General features: G+C 42.6%; 1 protein-coding gene across 1 annotated transcript in view; it reads left to right on the top strand.

Annotated features, from left to right (window-relative positions):
- The first annotated feature begins 1,135 nt into the window (after positions 1–1,135).
- LOC118620450 (zona pellucida binding protein) overlaps positions 1,136–26,604 on the top strand; it is a 33,452-nt gene continuing 7,983 nt past the window's right edge. The window contains exons 1-6 of the mRNA XM_036247539.1: positions 1,136–1,317; positions 3,198–3,278; positions 10,949–11,074; positions 13,327–13,476; positions 16,259–16,477; positions 23,048–23,133. Coding sequence (XP_036103432.1) covers positions 1,197–1,317; positions 3,198–3,278; positions 10,949–11,074; positions 13,327–13,476; positions 16,259–16,477; positions 23,048–23,133 — 783 coding nt within the window. The 5' untranslated portion in view covers positions 1,136–1,196. The remainder of the gene's footprint in view (positions 1,318–3,197; positions 3,279–10,948; positions 11,075–13,326; positions 13,477–16,258; positions 16,478–23,047; positions 23,134–26,604) is intronic.

Here is a 26,604-nt window from a genome sequence, read left to right as displayed (position 1 = left end):
AGCCTCTCTCTTTAGAATTTGGGTCGATTGTAAATAAAGTGTTTCTGATGACTTCTTTCTCTTTAATGACAAAATGTATACTTCCAATAGTTGAGAACTGGTTACCTTATCACAATAGTATTGACTTGGCTAAAAAATGTTGACCAAGTAGATTCTTGTTTTATTTTCCTTTTAAGGTAAGGTTTTTCGGTTTGTTTGTTTTTTTCCCTGACCAAAGGACCTATAGTCAGTAACAGACCAGGATACAAACAAAACAGAACCCCTGTTACTTAGCAACAGCTAGAACTGTAACCCATTGGGCCACTCGGGGCTTCCTGACAGGTGACAACGCACCCTGTCCTCGGGCGTTGTGTCTTCAGTTGCTGGAAACTTCATTCTTCGGTGTAGTTGCCCAACTGGATAAGCTGTATTTCTATCGTCTCTCTGTCCCCATCGAGTAAATCCTGCCAGCGTCCGAAAGCACACGTTCTGATTCTCTTGCACACGTCCTGGCCATACCTGCCCTCCTGGGCCGAGAGGTGATTGTATACATTCGCCTGAACCCACGTGATAAAGGCCGACCTTCCAGGCCGCGTGTTGCATGAAAACCAGGGTCCTGCAAGGCGGCTTCGTCTGCACTGTAGCTCACTCCCGGGGCTACAGGCCGTGCTTGCAATCCTGTCTCGCGTGCGTTGCACTCATCAACCCAGCAGGGTGTAGACGTCCCACAGCACCCGGGCCGCCAGGAGGAGACGCAGGCCCTGCTCCCAGGGCTGTGGGCGCAGGGCCTGCCTCAGTGCCCACTGCGCCTGCGCAGGTCTGGCCCGCAAGGGCCTTCCGCAGGCCCAGCACCCGTGCAGCCAGGGGAAGGCGCGGGCTCCGGGCGCGGTCAGTCCCTCGCTCGCTCCGGAACCTTCAACAGTGGCGCGTGCTCCCAGGGGGCGTCCAGCAGAGCAGGGGACACAGCCCTCTCGCGCAGCCTCACGACGACCCTCTGGCGGCCATGTTGACCCGGCCCCGCCCAGCCCCCTGCACTGGCGGAAGTGGGGCCCTTCCTTCCGGTCGCCATCGTCATTCGGCCGCCATTGTCTCCGGCCGCCATTGTCCTTCCGGCCGCCATTCCCATGCTCCGCCCGCCGGCTTCCGGAGTGCGAGTGGGCGCGCGCGGGCTAACGACCGTCTGCGCCGACGGTGGGCAGGTGGCGGGCGGCGAGTGGATGGAGGCCTCGGCCCCCGGCCGGGCGCGGCGGGGCGGGCGGCGGGCCCCGGGCTCCCCGCTGACCCGGGCCGCGCTCTTCCTCCTGCTGTCCGCCTTGGTAGTGCGGGCGCCGCTGGCAGGTGAGGCGGGCGGGCCCGGGCGGGCGTTTGGGGCACGTGCTGCGCCCCGTCCACCAGCGGAGCCCGGACGGGGCCCTGGCGGGGGTCGTCGAGGGCCCCCGCTGGCCCGGGGCTCCGGTGGGGCTGGTAACGGGGCGGGGAGCGGCCGTCCCGGCGCCGCAGCCCGCAGCCCGCTGGCGCCGCCGCCCCGGCCCCCTGCCCCCGGCCCCCTGCCCCCGGCCCCCTGCCCCCGGCCCCCTGCCCCCGGCCCCCTGCCCCCGGCCCCCTGCCCCCGGCCCCCTGCCGGACGGGCGCGGGCTGCGCCGGAGCCGCTGAACCGACGTCCCTTCCCGCCCGGCCCGAAGCCCGGCTGCTGGGGGTCGCGCGGGGGCGATCCGTCCCGGAGGTGCCGGCTGTCTGGTTGTGCTCGGACCCCGGCTTCTGAAAATAAGTGTCCCGGGGTGGGGGGGGAGCCCCGTGCCCCTGGCGCAGCGCGGGGAGCCCGGCTGTGCGAGGAGAACGGCCCAGCCTGGCCCCCAGTGCCTGGGGTGGGGCGCGGCTGGGACGGGGCGAGGCGGGACGGACGGGGGTGCGGCCGAGCTGGCTGGCGGGTGACGACGTCGAGCCGCACGTGGCGGGGAAGCAGCACTGTGGGCCGCAGGCCGGGCCTCCTCTTGGAGCAGTGGGACCGAGCACTCTGAGGACCACGCGGCTCCTCCTCGGGGAAGAGAAGAAGGGGGAAGCGTGCACGTGACGAGTTTAGGGTGCGAAGAGTTGCTGAAGTAAGGGGGAGTGGAAAGGGGCCCCCCGAAAACATGAGCGTGGACAGGCGGCCCGGGATGAGGCGGAGGAAGGAAGCGGAGTGGAGGGGCGAGTGCACCCAAGTCTCCGTGTCGCGACTGCGCAGGCGGGGAGTCGCCAGGAGCCTGGACCCCCTGAGAAGGCCCTTCCGGCCCTGCCCAGGGGCCCACCCCAGCGAGGGCAGGGTCCCTGCGGCCTTGTCTGGAGCCAGTGAGGTCGGACTTGGTAGCAGCGGCACGAGAGCAGGTAGAGCCGGTGAAGACGGGTCTTGACGGTTTACACAGCGGCCCCTTCAGTTCCTGCAGCAGCCGCGCTCGTCTGAATTCAGTCTCATTCTGCACATGAGAAAACCGAAACTAGACTTTAAAGTGACTTTCCCAAGACCAAGAACCGGCCCTTAGGATTTAGACTCCGTGTGAATACCATGCTCTTGTCCTTTACTCCCTAGTAAGGTGATTTGAGTGGTGCTTTATGGCATTTTGTACCGCCCCTCCCACGGGCTCTGTGCGCACGATTATGTCCATCGCATTTCAACAATGAGGGAGAATGTCAGGATATTTCCTATTTAACAATCATCACTTAATGTTTATTATGTGCAAGATATAGTGGTTGATTCTGATTCTTCATAAGTTGACATAAACACTGATCCTGCTAGCAATGGAGCTTTTAATCTAATAAGGAAAATTCTACGTGTGCACAAACAACTGTAATACAGTGTAGAGTGGGTGTTATGGGAAAGGTGCTGATGATGCGTTGCGGAATGTTAAAATAGTACAAACAGAAGGTTTGAAGGAGGAGGCCACGTGTGATCTGGGTCTGGATGGAGCCAGATTTGGACTCTTACAGATGAAAAGAGTGTTCTGAGTATTATCTCTGGGGGCAAGATACAATAGGGGCAGCAGTGGATAGATGATTTCCACTGGAGCCTATCAGGGGAGAAGAATTGGAAGAGGGTTGCCAAGTGTCAAGGGACGTTACGGCTTCCCTTTCAACCAAGATGGAATATACTCTGATAATGTCCTATTTGAATGTCTTTGGAATTTCACATAAGGCAGATTGTTGCTCATTTCTTTCTTTCTTTTTTTGTTTGTTTTTGATAGTTGGAGATTTGATTCGACTACCAAGAGGTTTTAGCTTGACCCAAGATTCGCTGAAAATAGTGGGATCACCAAATTATCCAGGTATTAATAGATTTTCAGTAATTTTAAGAAAGTAGTTAGCATTTGTTTAAATGTTATCAGTCTGTCCAGAGGCTAATGTTTTCAGTCACCCTTGTCTCCTGAGGCCTTTCCTTCTGTGACAATGGGTTGAGTTGTTTCCGTTGGTTAGATTCATCCAGGTCTAATTCTGTACCTGCTTAAGTATGCAAAAAATAGTTATTTCTGAAGTTATATAATTAAAGTCGCCTATAGTGTTTTCGTATTATTACATGATAATTAACATGTTATTTAATATATGCTGTTCAAATATACCAAAACTTTCTTCAAATGAGATCTATATATCATAAAGGTTTTGGATTCATAAGATTTTACAGTAGCCACATAAGGTATAGCAAGTAAAAACTTTGTATAATTTTTTATTGAGGTAAATTCACATGCCTTAAAATTTTTCCTTAAAAGCATACAATGCAGTAGTTTTTAGTATATTAGCAAGTTTATACAACCATCAACACTGTAATTTTGCATTTCATCACTCCGTATCCATTAAGAGACCACATTCAGTCACTGGAAATCACTAATCTATGTCCTGTCTCTCTGAATTTGCCTATTCTGAACATTTTATATAAGTGGAATAATACACTAAGTGACATTTTGTGTTTGGCTTCATTCATTAGTTGTTCAATGTTTTCCAGATTTGTTCATATTATGGAATGTATCAATACTTCATTCCTTTTTATGGTTGAGTAATATTCCATTGTGTGGCTATACCACTTGTGTACCCATCAGTTGATGGATATTTAGGTAGTTTCCACTTACTTGCAATTTTGAAATATGCCGTTATGAACATCCCTGGATAAGTTTCTCTGTGAGCGTATGTTTTCAATCCTCTCGGTCTGTGTGAAGTGGATTCTCACTGTGGTTTTGATATGCATTTCCCAAGTGACTAATGATGTTGAACTTCTTGCCATGTATTTGTTGGCCATTTGCATACCTTCTTTGTAGAAATGCCTAGTCAAGTTTTTTGCCCATTTTTAAAATTGGGTTAGCACTTTTATTACTGAGTTGGAAGAGGTTTTTTTTTTTTAATACATTCTGCATACTAGACTCTTACCAGTTATTTGACTTGTAAACATTGTCTTCCATTATGTTTTTGTGTTTTTAAATAGTGTCTGTTAAAGTACACATTTTAAACTTTGATAAAGTCTAATTTGTATTTTCAATTTGTTGCTGGTGCTTTAGGTGTCTTGTCTTCAAAAGAATTGTGTAATCAACAGTCACAAAGTTTTAATCCTATGTCTTTTAAGAGTTTCGTAGTTTTAGCTATTATAATCAGATCTTTAACCATTTTGAATGAATTTTGCATATGGTGTGAGGAAGGGGTTACACTTCTTTTTTTCTTTTTTCTTTTGTTTGTTACTATCCAGTTGTTCCAATACCATTTGTTCAAGGGCATTTCATTCTCTATTGAATTGTCTTGATGCTATTGTTGAAAAGCACTGTACCATAGATGCATGGTTGGTTTTTCTCTGGATTCTAACTTCTATTCCCTTGATCTATACATCTGTTTTTAGGCCAGTACTACGCTATCTCCATACTGTTGCTTTATAGTAAGTTTCAAAGTTGCTAAGGGTTGTTCCTTCAAATTTGTTATGTTAAAGCTTGTTTTGACTATTCTGGGTCCTTTTCAATTCCATATTAATTCTAGAATGAACTTGTCAGTTTATGCAAAAGAACCCATTAGGATTTTAATATGGGTTGCATTAAATATGTAGATCAACTTTGGAAGCATTACCACCCTAACAAGATTATGTCTTCCAGTTCATGAACATGAAGTATTTTTCCATTTATTTAGGTCTCCTTTAGTTTTCTTCCGTGATTTTATGGTTGTCAGTGTACAAGTCTTGTATTTCTTTTGTTAAATGTATCCCTAAATATTTTATTCTTTTTGATGCTATTGTAAATGGAATGGTTATTTTAATTTAGTTTTTGGATGCATCAGTCCTATTTTATAGATATAATTGAGTTTTGCAAACTAATGTTGCATCTAGTCACTTTGCTACATTGCTGACACCATATCGTTTGCAAATAGAGATCATTTTATTTCTTCCTTTCCAATCTGGAAGCTTTATTTTTTCATTCCAGTCGCTCCAGCTAGAAACTCTGCCAGTTCAGTATTGAAGGTAGCAGCTGCCTTAATCTTATCCCTGATCTCAGGGTGAGAGATTGACTTGAGCTTTCGGTAGATGCTCTTTATCAGGTTGAGAAAGTTCCCTTCTGTTCCTAGTTTGTACTTGCTTCAAGCATTATTGTGAAAGGGTGTGGCATTTTGTCAAATACATTTTTTGCATATATTGAGGTGGTCATAGAGTTTGTCCTTTATTCTATTAATATGATACGGTATTAGATTGAATGATTTTTGTATTTTGAATTAACCTTGCATTCTGGGATAAATTGCAGTTGATTATGTTGTATAATCAGTTTTTCATACTGCTGAATTGGGTTGCTAATATTTTAAGGATTTTTATGTCTGTAGTCATAAGGGAAATTTGTAGTTTCCTTGTATTGTATTTGTCTCATGTTGATCTTAGGGTAATAGTGACTTTATAGAGTGAGTTGGGATGTGTTCCCTCCTATTTTATGTTTTGGAAGAGTTTTGGAACTGTTGTTAATTAATTCTGCTTTACTTGTTTGGAAAAATTCACCAGTAAATTCAACTGGAGCTGGACTGTTGGTGGGATTTTTTAACTTTTTTTATTACTAATACAAACACTTTACTTGTTTTAGGTGTATTTAGACTTTCTGTTTCATCACGGTTTCAGAGAGAAGTAAGCTACTAATTCATTGAGGATCACATGTATGTAGTGAATTGCTTCTCTCTTGCTGTTTTCAAAATTCTGCCTTTGATTTTGAATGTTGACTGGATTATGCTGTGTCTAGGTGTGGATCTCTTTGAATGTAATGTAGTTTGAGTTCGTTAAGCATCTCTGAAGGGTAGATTTATGGTTTTTAAAGTCAGTTTTGGGAAGATCTTGCCATTATTTCTCAAATATTACTTCAATCCCCTTTCTGCAGTTTTCAGTGGGACTTTCGTTAAGTATGAACTGGCTGCTTGATGTTCTCCCACAGTCTGTGAGTGCTGTTTGTTTATGTTCTTTTTGCGTTGTGAGATTGGATAATCCCAAGTTGATTGACCTTCAAGTTTGCTTAGTTTTTGTTTCACCTGCTCAGATCTAGTGTCAGTTCTTTCAAATGAATTTTCTAATTCAGTTACGCTTTTCAGTCCAGAATTCCTTTTGGTTCTCTGAGATAACTTCCGTCCCCGCACTGCGAGTCAGCCTTCCCAAGGCTCCCTGTCGCACTTCAGGCCCGACCCCACAGCTCTGTGTGCACAGTGCAGAGTGGGGCTTCCTCAGGGACAATTTCTGTTGGTGCTTTCTTTTCTTCCTGCCTGTGATTCTACTTTCTTGGTTTTACATGTCTCGTATATTTGATTGAAAAGTGGACTTTTTACATAATATATTGTAGCAACTCTGGAAATCGGATTCTTCCCCCTCCCCAGATATTGGGTTGTTGCTGATTGTTTGCCCAGTAACTTTTCTATGTCCAGTTAGCTTAGTTCTGCCAATGGGTGGACAGAGGTTTCCTTACACACCTGGAACCAGCTAGTGTCCTGGTCTTTGCTGAGGGTCTCTGTGTACTCTTTGTGCGTAGCTTACTCATGTAGCTGGGCAGTTGACAACTGTCTTCCTTTTCACGCTCTGCTGGGCACAGTAAGAACTTGAGGCCTCTCAGTCTTTTACGGGTGCTGCAGCCTCAGCCATGTGCCCACCCTGTCCGTGCACGCAGCCTCTGTTCCCAGGGATGTGTCAGAACTTCTCAGAGCTCTCACAGACATGTGATTCTCAGCCCTCCCTCGGCAGGGCTTCGGCCTCTGTTTACCCAGCTGTCACTCACTGCGTGGCAGTTGCGGAGTTAAGGATAGCCTCTGGGTTTTGACAAATGACCTTGGGGGAAAGCTCTGTACAGTGAGTATGCTCCACATTAGGTCAAAACACCCTTGTGAATGGTGTCTTTTAGGAAACTGCCAGAGATGTCAACTAATAACAGTTCTCTGGGAAGGAGGCTTTGAATGAAGACCCGCTGACTCATTGTGCCAGGTGCTGGCTGCGGGTGATGCTGCTTTCCAGGCTGCTGCAGAGCTGGGGAGGGGAGGGGGGAGCAGGGCGGGTCAGGCTGCCACCAGCTCCCAGCTCTGCCAGTGTATCAGTTTTCTTGGGCTGCAGAGTCCCACAGAGCGGACGGATAGACAACAGACAGGTCTCACGGATCTGCAGACTGGAAGGCCAACCGTGGGGCAGGTTGGTTCTCTCCGAGGCTGCGAGGGAAGGGTCTGTCCAGCTCTCCTCCCAGGCTGGTCCGTAGCCCTGTTCTCCCTGTGTCCCTTCACCGCGTTTCCTTCTGTGCTTGCACGTCAGCACCTCCCTGTCTGGAAGGACAGTCGTCACGTTGGATCTGGGCCCGCTCTGATGACCGTGTTTGAACTCGGTCACTTCTGTAAGGCTCTGCATCCGAATAAGCTTGCGTTCTAAGGAGCTCGAGGCTCGGGCTTTCCCATATGGCTTTGGGGAGAGGCATAGTCTAACCATTACACCGAGGTGCACCTCTTTTCCTTGAATACATTTTTACTGGGTTGCTGCAAGTCTGATGAATTTCCAGAGTTATGAAAAGGTTCATTCTAGCAATTTCTGCCACTTTTCTCATTTCCTTTATGAAAGAGATAATTTTTGGAATTCCTTATTTCACCATTTTCACTGGCATCACAACTTTTATTATAGCTTTTGTTTTAAAACTACAACTTTTAAACCTAAATTATGACAGTTATATAAAACTAGTTTCCTTTTTTACTGCTTTTTAAAAATTGGATATTATTTAATTTATTCTTAAAAATGGGTTAACATTTCAGTTCAGCATGTATATTTTATATCACACCACATTATTATATGATGTTTTACTAATTGTGCCTCCATAACATTCTGACTGCCTGACTTTTCTCGCCTAGAATTTCCTTAGTCCCCTCTGTCATTTGCAGTCTCAGCATCTGTCTGTCAGCCACTTATCTGTTCTGTCATCTTCTTTTCTACTGTCCACACATTATTTACTCCTTGCTGCTCAGTGGTGTTTTATCTTCATTTGCTCATCACCCGTTGATTCAGTAATTATTTATTGACATCTTTGTCATATTTTAAGTTCTCTCCATTTTTTTGGTGTGTGCGATGAATACCACTTTGTATATTTCTTTTTGTGCCCATTCAAAAGTCATCTGGGGCCCTGGCTGGTTTGGCTCAGCGATTAGAGCGTCGGCCTGCGGTCCAGAGAGACCAGGGTTCGGTTCCCGCTAAGGGCACGTACCTCGGTTGCAGTTTGTCCCCGGCCCCGGTTGGAGTCGTGTGGGTGCAGCCACTCGATGTGTCTCTCTCATGTGTCTCTCTCACGTAGCGATGTTTCTCTCTATATATTTCTCCCTCTCTCACTCTCACTCTATCTGAAGATGAATGCAGGTGAGGATAAAAAATAAAGTCATCTGCGTCTATATGTCAGGAGCTGCCGCTCATCTTCCTGGGACTGAGCTGTCTCAGTCTCACTGACACTGCCCCTCCCAGCAGCAGCGGTTCCTGCTTCCTCCAGCCATGCTGACCTCGTCCTCGCCAGCACGGACATTGCCCGTGCTTTCAGACGTGCTGAGCCAAAATGTTAGGTTGCCTCTGTGTATCATTTTTTGTTGTTAATCCTCACCTGAGGATATTTTTCCATTGATTTTTATTAGAGAGAGTGGAAAGGAGGGAGGGAGGGAGAAAGAAAGAGAAATAAACAGATTGGTAGCCTCCCACCTGACCCCCACCAGGGATCAAACCTGCAACCGAGGTACATGCCCTTGACTGGTAATCAAACCTGAGACCCTTCGGTCTGGGGGCTGACTCTAACCACTGAGCCAAACCGGCCAGGGCTCTTGCTGTTTTCAAAAGAGATACTTTCATATTGTTTGTATCCCAGCGATGGAGTGACAGCTTTATACAATAAGCATGTATGAAAGAAGTTAGGAGAAGGGAGAGGAATTTAAACTGAGGTAAATAGCAAAGAAATAACAGAAGAAATTAATGGAAGAGGTCAGAGAAGAATAATAGGTGAGATGGATCCAAAAGCTGTCTTTGGAACAACAGTAGACACTTTTGGTAAATTCTTCATGAGAGGATAACGAAAGTAGAAAATCTATTATGAATTTAATAAAGATGGTAAAATTCAAAAATAATATTCTTAATAATTTTATACTAATGGAAGTAAATCATTCTAGTTAAGTGTGAATTTCTAAAACATACTTGATTCCATTAGTATATTAATAACCAATTAAATTCTTCTGAAATTAAACATTTATTTCTCTACTCCCCCTTGCCAGGAAAAAAAAAAGAGTACCAGGCTATAGAATTTTTCCAAGGCAAAAGTAACTTTACAAATTCTCTCAGAGGAGATTTATAGAAGAACTCTGTCCAGTTCTTTTTGTGTGGCTGTTACGGCCTTCGATGACAGCCTTCACAATCCCAAATGCTGAATGACCGTTTTGATCCTGACACTGGAAAGTACAAAGGGTAGTACAAGGCAGCTATGCACTATGTATATATATGTATAATATGGGTGTAAGTAAGTACCCTGGGAACACTCTGCAATTTGAATCCAGCAGATTTTAAGTAAGAGTGTAATCAGTGTGAATTATTTCAGAAAAGCAATCTAGTAATATCAGACATCCCACTAATGTATTCAAGAGGAAAAAATTAAAGGATCACTTTAATCAGTATAAAAAAATTTCTTAAAATTTAACAGTCGTTATTGATAAAAATAAATGACCAAGAATAAAGGGGAACTTTCTTAACCTAAGGAATGATGTCTGCCTAGAAGCTGCGCTCAGTAAATGTCATGCTGAACGGTGAAAATGTACAGCCCGCCTCTTTAATGTCAGGGAGAGTTTTGATTCTCAAGACAGTGTTGATCTTCCTGGACCAGAGAAGTGTCGCGCGAAGCAGAGAAGCGCCGCGTGTGGCTCTGAGACGGGGCTGTTCTAAAAGCTCACTCATGAGTAACTTCAGAACAGCTGATTCTTGTTGGGTTCCCTTTGTGTCTCCTAAAGAATATGATTTTTGCTTGTTTAATTATCAGAGTTCTTTAAATTTTAAAGCAAAATGGGGAACTGCTTAATAATTAAAATCAAGTAGTGTTTTAAGTGCAGTAGTTTTTACTTCACTACATTGTGTTACATCATTGTGAGCAAAGTACTGTCCCTTTAAACAAAGTTATCTTACCAATTTCAGGTGTGGTCTCTTAGCAAAAAAGATAAAGTACAGATATATGATTATCTTAATAATTTATAATCAAAATAATATTCTGAGCATAAAATACATTACTATATGTTAACTCATAATAAAAAAGACCAGTGCATTATGCTAAGATTGAGGTACACACACACACACACACAAATAAAATGTACGTATATATTTTTAATGTTAGTTACATGGAATGCAATGAAATTCAGTTCTTACTAGGTAATAACAATAATCCAAACAAAACTTATGAAAACATGTAATCCAAACTGCAAAAATGAAACACATAAAATATAATTGGAACATTTTAATATTTTGTTTCAGTGAAAGTGTATGTTATGCTCCATCAGAAGAGTCCACATGTGCTGTGTGTAACCCAACGGCTGCGGAATTCCGAGCTGATAGACCCGTCGTTCCAGTGGCATGGGCCAAGTGGGAAAATTATTTCAGGTGGGCTTTGGTTTCAGTTGTCATAATCAGACCGATATTTGTGAGATATACTAGGAACACAAAGAATGTTTGTATCTCACATACATTTTTCTATTCCCTCCCTCCTTTTTCTTGTGGTTTCCTTTTGGAGTTGTAATCCAACAGTGCAGACGGTGTGACCATTTTTCACAGGTCTTAATCTAAGACACAGACACACTAGCTGATTGAACTGTTTGGAGCGTTCTCTAAGCATCTATATTCCAAAACATCTTACTTTTTCTTGAAGTTCATGCAATCATTTTGGTTACTTCAGTCAGACTTTTATTAGTGACACATATGCAGAAGTAAAGATGATTTGGGCTTTTGTTAAAAATGCAAACAAGCCCTTTGAGCCATAGACTTGTAAACATGGCTTTGTCTGTTTGTGCAGACCCACCCAGGGACAACCTGAGACTTCAGTAGTGGAGATGTGTATATACAGTTGTTAACCCGCCACTGATTTTTAGATAGAGTGGAAGGGAGGGAGAAACATGGGTGTGAGATAGCATCCATTAGTTGCCTCCCACGGGACCCCGACTAGGACTGGGGATTGAACCTGCAAACCAGGTATGTGGCCTTGACCGGAAATCAAACTGGAGACTCTTTGGTCCAAGGGGCAACGCCGTAACCACTGAGCCATACTGGCCAGGGCTAATTTTATATTTTTTATTTTATATTTCTTTCTGACCAAAATCATGTCCAAATAGATTTAACTTAAATATTATCAAATTTGAAAAAAATGACTAAATTTAACATTGAATGTTTTCATATGAAAACGTGCTTTTAAATATACTGCATGGTTTGGCAGTAGTTGTGTATTAATATACTACTGAAGCTGTGCTCATGAAAGACTAGCTTGCATTTGCATATGTAGCAGAGGAGGAGATGGACTCCATATACATTTGAATGGTAGCCTTGCACTTTCCAGATTTTTGAGCAAAAAAAATCTTACTCTCATGAAGGTACTTTTTTCCACACAGAAATTACTATTGGTATGACTGATTCAGTCAACATTTTTTCCATTCAACTTCTTACTTTGTTATTTTGAAATGCATATCTTATTTTTATTCTAATTTTTCATTTGCTAAAAGCTGATTTGTTTTTGCAGTGCAATTCCAAACATATAGATTAGCTTAGCTCCCTTGTTTTCAGCCTTGCTAAAAATTCAGATGAATGAATTTTCATCTTGAAGATCTGTTCAGTGAAGCATTTAATCATTTTTGCAGACCTTCTGAGGAAATCTTTCTTTATTGCTCTATTCACCACGCTTTCTTTCTGTTTACCCTTCATTGGCATATTGAGATGGTGCTTGTGGCTGGAAACCCTCAGGTTTATTTTGTTATCTTGGATGAAGGAAGGAAGAACTAGATTCATACACAGACTTGCTAAAGAAACATTCATGGGAAATATTTGTTTTGTAGTATGTTTTATTATTTTATGTAGTTGAATGATCTCAGCAGTGCCTTACTCTGAAGCATCTGTATGTGCAAATGTGTGCAAGGTAAATGCAGTTATGAATCGCATTAAACATACACGAGCCTGCTGTGCAAGTGGAGACTCCCCATTCCGGGACTGTTGCACCTCTTCATAGTGGTTTAAAAATTCCATTTTTCTTTTCCCAAGTAAACACTACCTTGAACTTTTACAATATTATTTCCTAGCTCTTCTTTATGCATTTACCATATATATAAAGGCATACATTCAAATACATATGAAGTATGAATATATATGTATGTATGTGTTTTGTAAGAGTGTGTCTTTGCATTTTTCTTTTGAATTTTATAAAAATAACAAACAGCTACTGTGTTGGCCATGTGTCAGAGGCAGTTGTGAGCAGTGTGCACGTACTGCCCGCTTCGTTGTGCAGTGGTGAGCAGTGTGCACGTACTGACCGCTTCGTTGTGCAGCAGCCCTTGCAATAAGCACAGCCATTTTCTCTGCTTACAGGAAACAGCTCAAATGTCCAATTAGAAGCTGCTCTTTGTGTGTTAGTCTCTTGTCACTTGGGCAGCTACATGGCCCATGAACTGGAGTTAGTGAAATTCTGACACTATGGTCATCCTGGCAGCTGCCATCAACAAACACCAGATGCAATGACTAGTTATGTCCCAACTCCTTTGAATGGTTCTGTAGATACATTTGGTGATTTTACTCTGTTTAGGAAATATTTTGTTATTTTATCTTAATCTCATGTAATTTAACAAACTAATTACTGTGCCTGATTTGTTCGTTAGAAAACAGCACCACACACATAACGTCCACAGGCAGCCTTGTGTTCCAGGACTTCCAGGAGAGCATGACGGGGGCTTACACGTGCTTCCTCGAGTACAAGCCTACCGTGGAAGAGGTGGTCAAAAACCTCCAGCTCAAATTCATCGTGTACGGTAAGGAGCGGTTCTAGTGCTCTTGATCACTTCCTAATGCTCTCAGATATTAAATATTTTAGCAGGTTTGTTTAAAGGGATTTTGTTATTTTTACAAAGTACTTTGTAAGGAGTTCTCGGGGAGGGCAGATCTTTCTCCAGGGGCACGTCTGCATGACACAGACACACTTGTCAGTGGGTCGTGGAAATGCAGGGAGATAGGGCACAGTCCTGCGGGTCTGGCTCTGTCATGGCCGAGTCCCTGGAAGTTCACCTAAGTTGGTGTGCGTGCATCGCTGCTCCCTGTGATTGGGGAGTTGCGCTCTGCTGTGTGGATATGCCCAGCTGGTATGATCACTCGCCCACTGGAGAGCTGCTGATCACTGCAAGCTCTGGGCTGATGCATGGGCGTCGCTGTGTACGTTGTGCGTAGGTGTGCAGACGTGTGGTCTCTGGGATAGATGCCCAGAGTGCAGTTGGTGGGTCATGTGGTGGTTGCAGGTTAGTTTCATGAGAAACTGCCCAGCTGCTTTCCAGAATGGCTGTGCCATCTCTCATTCCTGCCAGCAGGGCAAGGGGGAGGCCGTTTCTCTAGTCCTCACCAGGGTGCAGTGGTGTCCGCGGCTTCCATTTCAGCCATTTCAGTGGGTTGAAGAGATAGTCTTGTGCTTTTCATTTGCAGCCACCTGATGTCTGATGATGCTGAATGCAACTCTATGGGCATGTTTGCATCCGTACGTCTTCTTTGGTGAATGTCTATTGATAATCTGTTGCCCATTTTCTAATTGGATTATTTGTTGTGTTACTGTTGAGTTTCTCAGAATATCTTTAAAAATGTATTTCTTGAGCCCTGGCTGGTTTTGCCCAGTGGTTGGAGCGTCGGCCTGCGGACCAGAGAGTCCCGGGTTCGGTTCCCGCTAGGGGCACGTACCATAAAAAAAAATACACACACACACACACACACACACACACACACACACACACACTTTTTGATACTATTCTTTAGTTGATTGTTATTTTCAATTTGTATCTGTATTTTCTTTTTTCTTTTTTTCTTTTCCGACACTAGCCCCCAGCAGCAACTAATCAGGAGCTGAGCCCCATGTATTTTCTTTTAATGAGAACCCCCTAACAAGTGAGCAGATCCAGAATACTTGATTAATTCCATTTTATTTTTTTTACCTTTGATTCCCTTTACCCTACCTCCTATACCCTGCCTCTGGCAACCACCAATCTGTCCTCTGTGTTTACAAGTTTGGTTTTGGGGGTTTTTTTTAGATTTTACATATGAGATATCAAGTGGTATTTGTCTGTCTCTCTCTCTGACTTAGTTCACTTTGTTTAATATCTTGAGGTCTATCCATGTTTTTGCAAATGGAAAAATTGCATTCTTTTTTATATCTCATTTTATATATCTACCACAATTTCTTTATCCATTCATCCATCAGTAGACAGTTTGTTTCCAAATTTTGGCTATTGTTAACAGTGCTGCAATTGCCCTGGACAGTTTGGCTCAGTGGTTGGAGCATCGGCCTGTGGACCAGAGAGTCCTGGGTTTGGTTCCTGCTAGGGGCACGTACCCAAAAAAAGAAATAGTGCTGCAATGAACATGGGGTGCATATATCTTTACTAGTTAGAATTTTTTTTTAATCCTCACTTGAGTATATTTTTGCATACTCATTTATCTTCAGATAGAGTGGGAGGGGAGAGAGAGAGAAAAACATCGAAGTGAGAGAGGCACATCGATTGGTTGCCACCCACACAAGCCCTGTGGCCAGGGACGAACCACAACCAAGGTACATGCCCTTGGCTGGAATCGAACCCAGGTCTCTCTGGTCTGCGGCTGACGCTCTAACCACTGAGCCAAACCAGCCAGGGGACTAGTTAGAATTTTTTCAATCATCTAATACTTCCTACATGAATTTTCCCTTAGGCCCTCTCCCCTTGCCTTTTGTTTCTTCTCTTGACTGCTGTGGGTTTCCCAAAGGTGGGGTATGTTTATGTATGTTTGTAATTAAAACTGATAATTTTCTCAGCAGTTAGAAGTTGTCTGCTCTCTGCCTGGTAGGTAAACACTGGCAGCAGCTCAGTGTGTGCCCTCAGCTTTGACCTACATGAGTAGGTAGGCAGCCGAACAGTGCGGACCCTCCTGTCTTGTGGTCGGGCCACTGAGCCGGGGACAGGGAGGGCAGAGCTTCCTGTCTCAGAGGTGGGCTTTTCTGATTGCTGTGATTGTCATGGTTTCCTAATCACTTAGATATTTCTTGTGTCATCTCACTGAGATTTTGAAATGAGTAGGAATAAATGTTCTTAGTCCTTGATGTTATGATGCGACTCCATCAGACTTGTAGATTTGCTAGGTGCATACTTTGTTTTTGCTTAAAGTTGGAAATTATGACTAATTTCTTTGAAGATGGATATTTAATTTAACCTATAGAAGTTTCATTCCTGATTTGAGGTAGTGAAATTGATGTAAAGGGTACAGGCTGTGGCCAAATTCCTTGTGAGAATCTTACTTTTAATAGCACAGGCATTGGGCATGTGAAATCTGTTTATCCTTTAGAATTCTCTGATGGATATAAAAATAATACCAATCTTAACTTGTGTTAGAGAATTTAAATAAGTTACTATTTGTAAAGTGCCTGTAGTGGCATTTGTCACTTAGTAACTTTTAGATAATTGTTAAAAATACACACACACACACACACACACACACACACACACAGAATAAATTTATTCCATATAATGATTTGAATTGCTTATGTAACTATTTTTCTGTTATTCTCTGTTCAATTTTTTGCAGCATATCGTGAGCCTCATTTTTATTACCAGTTCACAGCTCGATATCATGCAGCTCCTTGCAATAGTGTCTACAACATTTCTTTTGAGAATAAACTTCTACAGATTTTAAGCAAACTGGTTCATGACATTAAATGTGAAGTTTCCTTACTGAAGTCTGAATGTCATCATGTTAAAATGCAAAAAGCTGGTTTTCAAAATGAATTGTTTTTCAAATTTGCAGGTAAGTATACGCAGTGCTTTTAAGAAAACAAACGAGAGCACAGAGCTAATTTTAAAGATATGAGTTACCAGCAGTGGTTTAAAATGTAAATGTTATAGATCTGAATATTTTCATGGTCTACTTTAACTGAGTTCTAATAGCCCCCAAAATACAGTTCTACTGATCAATAGATTAATAATCTATTACTGATCCAATACTTAATAAAAAGTTTGTACTCAAACAACTTAAACCTCACTTTGATAATCTACTTTAGAATGGAATTTAGTATAAGGAATGTCTATTGTGATAGTGAGCTACAAAGATTTAATTTGTGAAAGTATCTAATTGTAATAAGATGGGTCACTGTTATAAACCAGAGGGACCATTGTGACAGCTTAGGGAGCTTTTCCTAATAATATGGGGTGGAGACTGAATCTTTTCTGAAAAACAAGAAATAAGATTTCACATTAGGAAGTGGGAGTCCTCCAGTTCTTTTTTTTCATTTCATCATTGTTTTGGCTTTTGAAATCAATTGCAATTCTGTTTTTTAGTATCTTCCCCCCATTTTTGTGAAACGGTCAGTGGGGTTTTAATGGGTTTGGTTGACTGTGTAGATGGCTCTGAATAGTAGGACCACCTGCCAATGAGAAGTCTTCCGACCCATGAGCACAGGGCCGCTTTCTGTTCATTGGAGACTTATCAGCCAGTGGGCTGCTGTACCGGGACCACGGACTGGGCAGCTGGAAACAATAGCAGCCTCTTTCTCACCTTCTGGAAGCTGGAAGCTTGAGACGTGGTGCAGCCTGTTCCGGAGGCCCCCTCTTGGGGGTAGCAGCGGTGCCGCTGTACCTCAGGGGCGGAAGGGGCCCTCTCTCTGGGCTCTCCTAAGAGCTCTCCTTGCACTCAGAGGCCCCACCCCATGACCCCATGACCTCAGCCGCTGCCAGGGACCCCTCCTCCTCATCCCCTCACCCTGGGCCTAGGGGTTCACCAGATGAGTTTGGGGAACAGACCACAGCAGACTTGAACACCATGTTAGCACTGCTTTATGCTTTTCAGGGTGCGAGGCGTGCACCTCCTGACCAGTTTATTAACTACACAGTTTAGTCTTTTTGATGCTGTTGTAAATGCAGTCATTTCCCTAGTTTCTTTTTCACATTGTTCATTGCTGGTGTGTTGAAGTTCATTGAATTTTGTGTGTTTTCTGCATCTTGGTTGAATTAGTTTATTTGCTCTACTAGTGTTTTTATGCTTGGAAATTTTAGTATTTTTATACAGAAGATGATGTCATCTGAGGATAGCAGTAGTTTTACTTATTCCTTTTCATTTGTATAACTTCCATCTCTTTTTCCTGCTAAGTTGCTCTTACTGGAATGCCCAGTATACTGTTTAGTAAACGCGGCAGGATTGTAGACACACACAGGTTGTCTTCACCTGAGGGAACAGCTCAAGTCTTTCACTTTGAATATAATAGTGACTATAGGTTATTCATTAAAGCTCTTTATCAGGTTGAACCAGTTCCCATTTTATAATTAACATCATAAACATACTGGATAATTTAAATTAACACATTATTGCTGTGTGTGTATACCAGTAGATGTATAATTATTGTCTTATATGTTTGTCTCACCATCATCTGGGGGAAAGCTGAGTTAAAGAAATAGAACACAGTCCTGGCTTTCATGTCTTCCTGTGTCAGCTTCACTACCAGTCCGTGTTTCTTTGTGCAGCATCAGATTACTGTCTGTCGTCATTTTAATATCTAATTTCCCAAATGTTGTGTTTGGAACATTTTATTTTTATTTTTGAAAGATAGTCTGCCTTATATACTATTTTTGATAATAGATTTTTTTTTCAATTCTTTAAATTTGTGGCCTTACTGTCTTCCAACCTCCATGGTTTTGTGTGTGTTTTTTAATCCTCACGTGAAGATTTTTTTCATTGATTTTTTTTTTTTTCTTTAGAGAGAGTGGAAGGGAGGAAAGGGGGAGAGAGAAATGTCAATGTAAGAGAGACACATCGATTGGTTGCTCCTGCATGACCCCAACCGGGGCCAGGGATTGCGAACTTGCAATCCAGATATGTGTCCTTGACTGGAATCAAACCCACAACCCTTTGGTCGGTGAGCTGACGCTTTAACCAATGAGCCAAAATGGACATGGCCGACTTCCATGGTTTTTAATGAGAAATCTGCTTTTAATCTTCTTAGGGACTTTTAGTATGCAGCAGGTTGCTTCTGTTTCTCTTATTTTGTGGTGGTGTTTATTCCGCTGTGAAGATTATCTCTTTGTGTTTGATTTCTGATAGTTTGATTATAATGCTTCAGTATTAAATTCTTTGCATTTTTCCTACTTGAATTTCATCGAATCTGAATATGTAGATTCACGTGTTTCATCATTTTGGGAAGTTTCTGGACATCATTTTTTCAAGCATTGTCTCAGTCTCTCTTTTTCTCTCCTGTGACCCTTGTGTGCACATGTTGCTACAGCTGCTGTCCCGCAGGTCTCTGAGGCGCTCATTGCTCTTCCGTCCCGTTCCTCTGACTGGGTGAGTCAGTAGACTTCCAGTTCACCGACCCTTTCTCCCACAGGGCTGGATGTGTTATTGAAAACCTCCAGTGACTTCCTCATTTTGCTGTAACACTCACGTACAGAATTTCGTTTAGTTCCTTTTGTAAGCTTTTTCTCTTTATTGATACTATCTTTTTGTTGAGGCATAATTTGTTGTGTGTTATGTCTATTTTCTTTAACTTTTTGAACATATTTAAGACAGTTGATTTAGAGGCTAGTAAGTCCAATATCTGTTCCTTCTCAGTGACAGTTTCTATTATTTTTTTATGAATGATCTATATTCTTTTTTTCTTTTGCATGCCTTGTAAATTTTTTGAAAAATGTGCATTTTGAATATTCTAATATAATATTCCGGAAATCAGATTCATCCACATCTTTTGTGTTTGTTGTTGTTGCTTGTATAGGTGTTGTTGCTTGTATAGGTTGTTTGTTTAGTGACTTAAAACTACTTTTTTAAAAATTGTATTCTTTTCTGTGTGTGGTCTTCAATGTCTCTTTCCCTTTAGCTTGATGTTAGCCAGTGATTTGGTATAGATTTTCTTAAATTGTGTTTTTAAGTCAACTTCTGTTAATTTAGCATTTACTTGGTTGTTTTAAACAATTAACTATTTTCTGGATTTCTAATAAATTGATTCTGGTGGTTTTGTGCCATTTTTCAGCTTTTCTGAGGTAGGACATGGCTCACAGTTTCCTACTTACCATTTCCATTAATGCCATTCCAGTATTTTTCATTTTTTGATCTCAGAGAAAGCTTTGTCTTTAAAAATAGAAGGTAGGCCCTTTCAATACAGGATGAGGTTAGCCAGCAGGCCTAAATAAAGAGGGTCTGTAACAGGACGCCAACACTCAGGAATCGACTGGAGAGAGTGGTTTGTGCGGTGGTCTGCCTGCCATGGTGGGGCATCCTGCCTGTTGGCCCTGACTGCCGTGAGTACTGAACCTTATTTAAACAGTGTCCTCGGTTAGCACCTTGAGTAACCGTTATCTAGACTGATTCTGGAAACTGGATCATTTCTGTTGATTGTGTTATTGGTTCCAATTATTTTGCTTTAGTTTAATGAATAGTATATTTTAGTGAATTCTACAATTTCATTTTTATAAGGATTCAAAGTAAAAAAAAAAAGCAATTATACATTATCATAATGATCCAATTTCATAATCATATTGACACATGGGTGAACCCTGATCTACCATCTTCTGAATGACTTCGTGAATGATACTTCCAGAAGCTCTACCTTAGGTGAATACTATTTTTAAAATATGGCTACATTTGCCAGTGCTTTCTATAACTCCATTGTACATGTATGATACCTAAATTTAGAGATTTTACTTTTCTTTGGTCTGGAATTAGGATAGGCCCATTTTGAAAGACTTTAAGGTAAAAATAGGCCATAAAAATACTTTTTCTCTAAATTTAGAGACTGACTTGGAAGTCTGCTTCAGATGACAACTGTTCTTTCTGATGTTGTAAAATTATTCTGGTGTCTTTGATTGCCTTATCTGTGATATTTTATAATCTCTATGGTACCAGTCAGATGGCAGCAGTGAAGGTTCATGACGTACTGGTCTGGACGGGTTAGAGGGTCTCAGTGTAGCCATTTCCCAGTGTTCACAGGTGTGCTCTGCACGTGTCAGTACTTGTAACCAACATTCCCAGTGCTCTTCAGGTGTGCTCTGCATGTGCTCTGCATTATTAATACTCGTGTGGCCAATTTTATTATATTCACATCAACACTTAGATATCAAACATTATTTTACATAAGACATTAGGCAAGTGTTTATAATATTGTATGGACATTTTCTTCAAGATCATCATATTCTGGAAAAAAGAAAATATTCATAGACGAAGAGTACAGGTTCTGTAAATACTATAATAGACGTATCAGGTGCTTTGTGGGATCTATAAAAGTGGGGAAGATGTCATCGAGGAGTGGAGAGTTCAGAAGATCAAAGAACAAATGTTTGTGTTTTAAAAGTATTTTACGTAAAATGGCATCTTAATGTTATGTACATGGACAGCATGGGGTTCCTTTGGGAAATTATTATTTTTTATTTATCCAGAAAGGCTAATGGGTAGGGTACATAGAATTTGGGGAAGGTGAAGTTGTCATAATTGCTTGTAGTTATTGAGAGCTTTGATTGTTAGACTGATCTACCATGTTTTCAATCACATGCTCACAACTGGAAAGAAGGACAAAGTCACATGCTTAGCCTCTTGCTTTACAGGACAGAGTGGAAGTTTCGGAGGAAATATTAGATAATAGGCCTTTGATTGTTAGTGTTAGACCTAGGGCTAGAAACCAGATTTTTCCCCATGCGTAAGTGGGGAGTGGTTCACGGTTCTAGAACTGTGTGATCAGCAGATTGATGAGATAATTTAGAAAGATTAATTAATAGAATTCTTGAAGTCACCTTTTATTGTTCCTTCTTTGATTTTTATGTGTTGGTAGTACACTAGAAACTTCTCTCAGATGATCTTGCAAAGTCCAAAAAATCTTGGAGTTATCATTTAATCACATACACCCAATAACCAATATCTCAACAGATCTTGTTGGTTTCACTTTCAAAATATTATTAGGATCATGCTGCTTCTCATCTGCTACTGACTGGTTCAAGCCACTAATATATTTGAATGAATTACTACAATAGCTTTCTAATTTTTAAAATTTCTTCTTTCAACACTAAAGTGTAACTCAACTCCCACTGAACGTAAGAGCAGTGGCCATTGATTGTGACAGATGTGTGCAGGCTGGGCTCCGGGGGCTGTGTCATGGTGTGGTCCGGCTTTGCTTGCCGGCTGGCTGTGCCCTGAGGCTTATTCTGGGAGCGTGTCTGCAGGGGTCTGCGGTGGCAGCGGCCCCAGTGGCAGGCTCTGCTCGCGGTGGAGGAGAGCCGAGAGGGAGTCGGAAAGTCATCGAGACAAGACTCACACGCTCACTCCTCCCCACTGCCACTGCAGAGTCACACGGCGATTCCAAAGGCGCGGGGTGCTGCTCTGTCCACATGTAGGCCGTGGCAGAGAGGGGGAGCAGAGGGGGGGATGGGGCTGCTGCTCCTCAGGAGCTCGTGCCGGTTCCTCCGGCAGAATGTAGACCAGACCAGCCCGAGTCCCTGGGCCCCACCGCACGCCTCCCGGCACTTCTTCGCCCCTTTGCTCTCGGTGCTCAGCCTCACCCCTGGCCGTCCTCTTCGCAGTCCACGCGAGTGTCTGACCTGCACTAGTCACGGTCTCGGCTCGTGGGCTGCTCAGTCCTTCATTTGTTTGCTGAGTGTCATTGATTCTTATCACCCAAGAAGAAACTGTGACCCTGTCTCCCCTCACAGTCCCAGCTCTTCTTCCTGCTTTGTCCCTTACCGGGACTCACCGCCTTCCACACAGCAGGCCGTGCGCTGTCACTGCTGCCACCTGCTCTGCCTCGGGTGTTACTTCCAGGAAGGCACGGAGTTTGCCAGTTTGTCACTGCTGGTCCTGGCCTCCTCGAGCAGCCTCGGTGCAGAGCAGACTCCCAGGGATCGGGTGCTGAGTGCATGGGTCCTGCGTGCTGCGGGGATGGGTAGTTCCCAGCCTGTTCCCAGCCACAGCCCATGCACACCTGCTCGCATTGTTACTGTGCTTTATCCCTGGGGGGGGGGGGCACAGATGGCACACACCACGTCGGCTGGGTATAGTTAAGTAGAATATTGACCGAATACACACACATTTATACATACATGCACGTGTATATGTTATAAAAGTTAAAATGATTCTACTCTTAAAGTTTTAATAAATCAATTGCCAAACATTATCAAGAAAGTTGATTAATTTTTAAGTTTACTGTAATTGTGGGGTCTTCCTGATGTATTTAAAACAAATATTTGCCTTAGGTTTTTAGTTGAAAAAAGGGCTTTAACCTTAGGAAAATTGCTCAATGTTTTTAGTGGAGGAAAAATATTAGATGATCTATTTTGTATTTTAAAAGCTAATTTAAATATTATGATGTAGTACTTGAGATCCCTGATAAAATGTAATGTATGTTCTTAGTTTCATGTGCAGATACTGAAAAAGGTGAAAAGGGGTCCAAGCCTTGTGAAGACCATGACTGTGACTACGCCAAAAGGCTGTCGAAGGTGTGTGCCGGGTGGGGCCGTGGGCCGGGGGTGGGGCCTAAGAGGCGTCTTAGCTGCTGCCGGAGCGGAGCGAGTCAGTTCCCCGCACACGTTTAGGGAATTGAATAATAACAAAACTTCGTAAAATAATAAAGGATAAGAATTTTAAAAAGCTGATATTTTCATGAAATACTTAGATATTTAGCATTTTGCACCATTATATTAAAATGATTTTCCATTTATTTGGCCTTATTTGCTATTTCAGGTTAATTTACAATTATTAATCAAGTAGAATTTTGTGTTACTGAGTATATAATGTTTATTAGCTAATTTTATGTTGCTCTGTGCCCAGCATCCTGTGTCTAGGCTCAGGATGGAAATTACGCTATAGCTCCCAGCAGCGATTTCATTTGGTTGGTTCTTTTACATCATACTTAACATATTGTCAGGCTCAGTAAGTTTATGGTGATATTTTCTTCTCTCTAATTATTCTAAATGACGGTGAACACTTCATTATTTTTAAACATTTGGAATATTAATCATTTATATTATGATGATTATAAAACTTTCCTACTTAAAGTATAGGATTGCAGATTCAGTTCAATACCCATTACTTTTGTTCTGAACTTGACAAGGTGATGATTTCTTTTTAGTAATGTATTTTTTTAAGTGTGTTTTTTTTATTGAGTTTTTTTATTGACATTGGTTAATAAAATTATATAGGTTTCAGGTGTACAGTTCTGTCATACATCATCTGTATGTTCTATTGTGTGCTCACCACCCCAAGTCACGTCTCCTTCCACCACCATTCATATCCCCCCATACCTTCTTCTACCTTCCCCACCCCTCTTTCAGTCGATATTATTACCAGGAATTCCATTAAACTTTTTTCCTTAAGGTACTTCTAATCCCTGAGACAGGCTTTTTTCCTTCACTTGGAAAATAGGACTATGTTTTGGGTCACCAGGAATGGGGAACAATCACACTTAACTTTTCTAATCCTGTTTCTAACCCACACATGCTGTGCTGATCATTATTAGTTATTGAGTTGCCCGAGGAAGTGTTCACCCTTTCGACTTAAAGTATTCTGTTTGCTGTGGGTTTTTTCTTCTTTTCTTTCTTTTTTTTTTCTTGTAGCTGCCTAATAACGTCTTGTAGCCTGCTTCCAGCCCGCACATTTCAGAGTTCTAGACCCTCAGCTCGTACAGTTTCCCCCTGCTGATGGAGCGGGGCTGTGGTGAAGCACAGGGTGGGGGAGCAGAAGGGAACCTCTTGTTCTTCTCCGTCACGGTGGTCTCGCGGTGGTATCCCTGCATCGTTTCTTGTGTCATTTTAAAACACCGAGTCACCTTTCTCTCTCCTTTTACATCTGAAACCTGCATAATTTTATTAACCAATGTCACCCCAATAAATTCAATAGAAATAGATACATAGAAACACAGAAATAGAAAAATCAAGCTCTCCAAACCATGAGGCTTTCAGTAAGAAATACCTGTGATTTTGTTAACTCCATTTTGTTCTTGAGAACATTACTGTTGCATTGTCGGCTTCACCAGGTCTGTGCCCTGCGACCTCTCCTGTTGTTCGGAACCTTGTTTCCCTTTCTTGACAAAGTATCTGTATTCCTTCTTCCTTCCCTTCCTGTCCGTTCCGTTCCTTTTCTCCGTTCTCTTCTCTCTCGACATAACATGGTGTATCTTTTGGCCAATTGTGAAAAAATAATTATTTTTTATTTTTCTGGGGGGTTGGAGATTGATGGTAGCATAATAACTAATACCTAGTGTAATAATACAAATAATCAAGAATTTCCAGGCCAGGACTATTTTTACAGAGTCGTTCTGGGGACGGACATTTACAAATGTGAATGTTTATTGTATCTGCCTTATTCATTTCATTCGGTTTCCAACTTGAGGGCCTTTTCATCTTCCATTTTTACTTTTTACTACGTATATTTCTTTAATTTTGCAAGATTTAAGTAGCTTGAAATTTTTCCCAAACGAGGGTATGTCCAAATTTGTTTTGCCATTTCGCCCTGTGAAGATGGATAATCTAGCTCTTTGAAGATTCGGTCCCACGTGACGTTCCTTCTGCGACGTGGCTGCCTGCGCTCTGCCCGGCGCGTCCCCAGCCCGGCGCGTCCCCAGCCCGGCGCGTCCCCAGCCCGGCGCGTCCCCAGCCCGGCGCGTCCCCAGCCCGGCGCGTCCCCAGCCCGGCGCGTCCCCAGCCCGGCGCAGTGCGCGTCCTTCCGCCTGCGCCCGCACAGCCAGGCTGCCGGCGCCCGCGGCTGCCGTTCTCTTCCTAAATTGTTCTGCACACTCTGGGTTCTTCTCATCTCCAAAAACTTTTAGAATCACCATGTCAGTTTTCTTTAAAAGTTCCCTGGCGTCTGGTTGGAGTTGGACATTGAAACAACTGACAAATGAATTTTTGGAACATTCCATTTATGGTAGTACCCACGAAACAACTTAGGAATACATTTAGCAGAAAACATGCAGTACTTTTAAACTACAAATGTAAAAAGTGAATTTTTAAAAACTAAATAAATGGAAAGATATGCCATTTCAGTGATTGGAAGACTTAATGTTATTAAAATGACCTATATATATATTTAATAGGTACAGCAATGTTTTATATACACTACCACCATCAAGCTAATTAAAATATCAGTCAGTTCACATAGTGACTTGTGTGTGTGTGTGTGATGCTTGAGATGAGCTCTCGTGGCAGATGTCCGCTTTGGTGCCAGCTTGTTGCGGATGGTCACCGTGCTGAGCCTGGGCGATCTGTCCCTCCCAGGCCTCTGAGCCTCTGCGCCCTTGGAACAGCGCCCCCTTTTCCTTTAGTCCCTGCAGTCTGGTGGTTTCTGTCCTTCCAACACGGTGGCGCAGGTTCTCCTGGTCAGTGTGTGAAAGTGAATATCCTGTTCTTTCCTTGAGTTGCCCGAGGAAGTGTTCACCCTTTCAACTTAAAGTATTCTGTTTGCTGTGGGTTTTTTCTTCTTTTCTTTCTTTTTTTTCTTGTAGATGCTTTTTTGTAAATCTTTTTGAGAAAATTTCTCTGTAATCTTAACTTGTGAGATGTTATTATGAAGACTAAGTATTGGATATTGTCAGTCAATTTTGACCAAGAACTGCAAGGCAAACAAAACCTTTACTTGTGGGGGTGTATTTTTAGAAATTAAATTTGGGTGGAAACTCCAAGTGTGTTCTGAGGGAGAAAGAAATGGAAAGAGTTTATAAAGACAGAAAGAGGAGTTTCAAAGGGGTTACAAGTTGCTTCGAAAGAGCGGTGGTTGGTGCTGGCAAGCACACTTATACTGTTATACGTGATTGATGACTGATGTCTGTTTCCACGTGAACACTTTAAATTTCCTGGAGATTCCCAGGTACACGTGTAACTGAAGGTTTTCTGTGGACTCTGTATTACATGTGTGATCTGTGTAGCTCCTGGCAGATGTCAGCTCTCCCCGAGTGCACATCGGAGTTCCAGTTA

The sequence above is a fragment of the Molossus molossus genome, unplaced genomic scaffold (genome assembly GCF_014108415.1).
Source record: "Molossus molossus isolate mMolMol1 unplaced genomic scaffold, mMolMol1.p scaffold_m16_p_7, whole genome shotgun sequence".
NCBI classification, from domain to species: domain Eukaryota; kingdom Metazoa; phylum Chordata; class Mammalia; order Chiroptera; family Molossidae; genus Molossus; species Molossus molossus.
The sequence above is the reverse complement of the archived record's forward strand: the minus strand, read 5'-3'. Positions and strand labels throughout refer to the sequence as shown.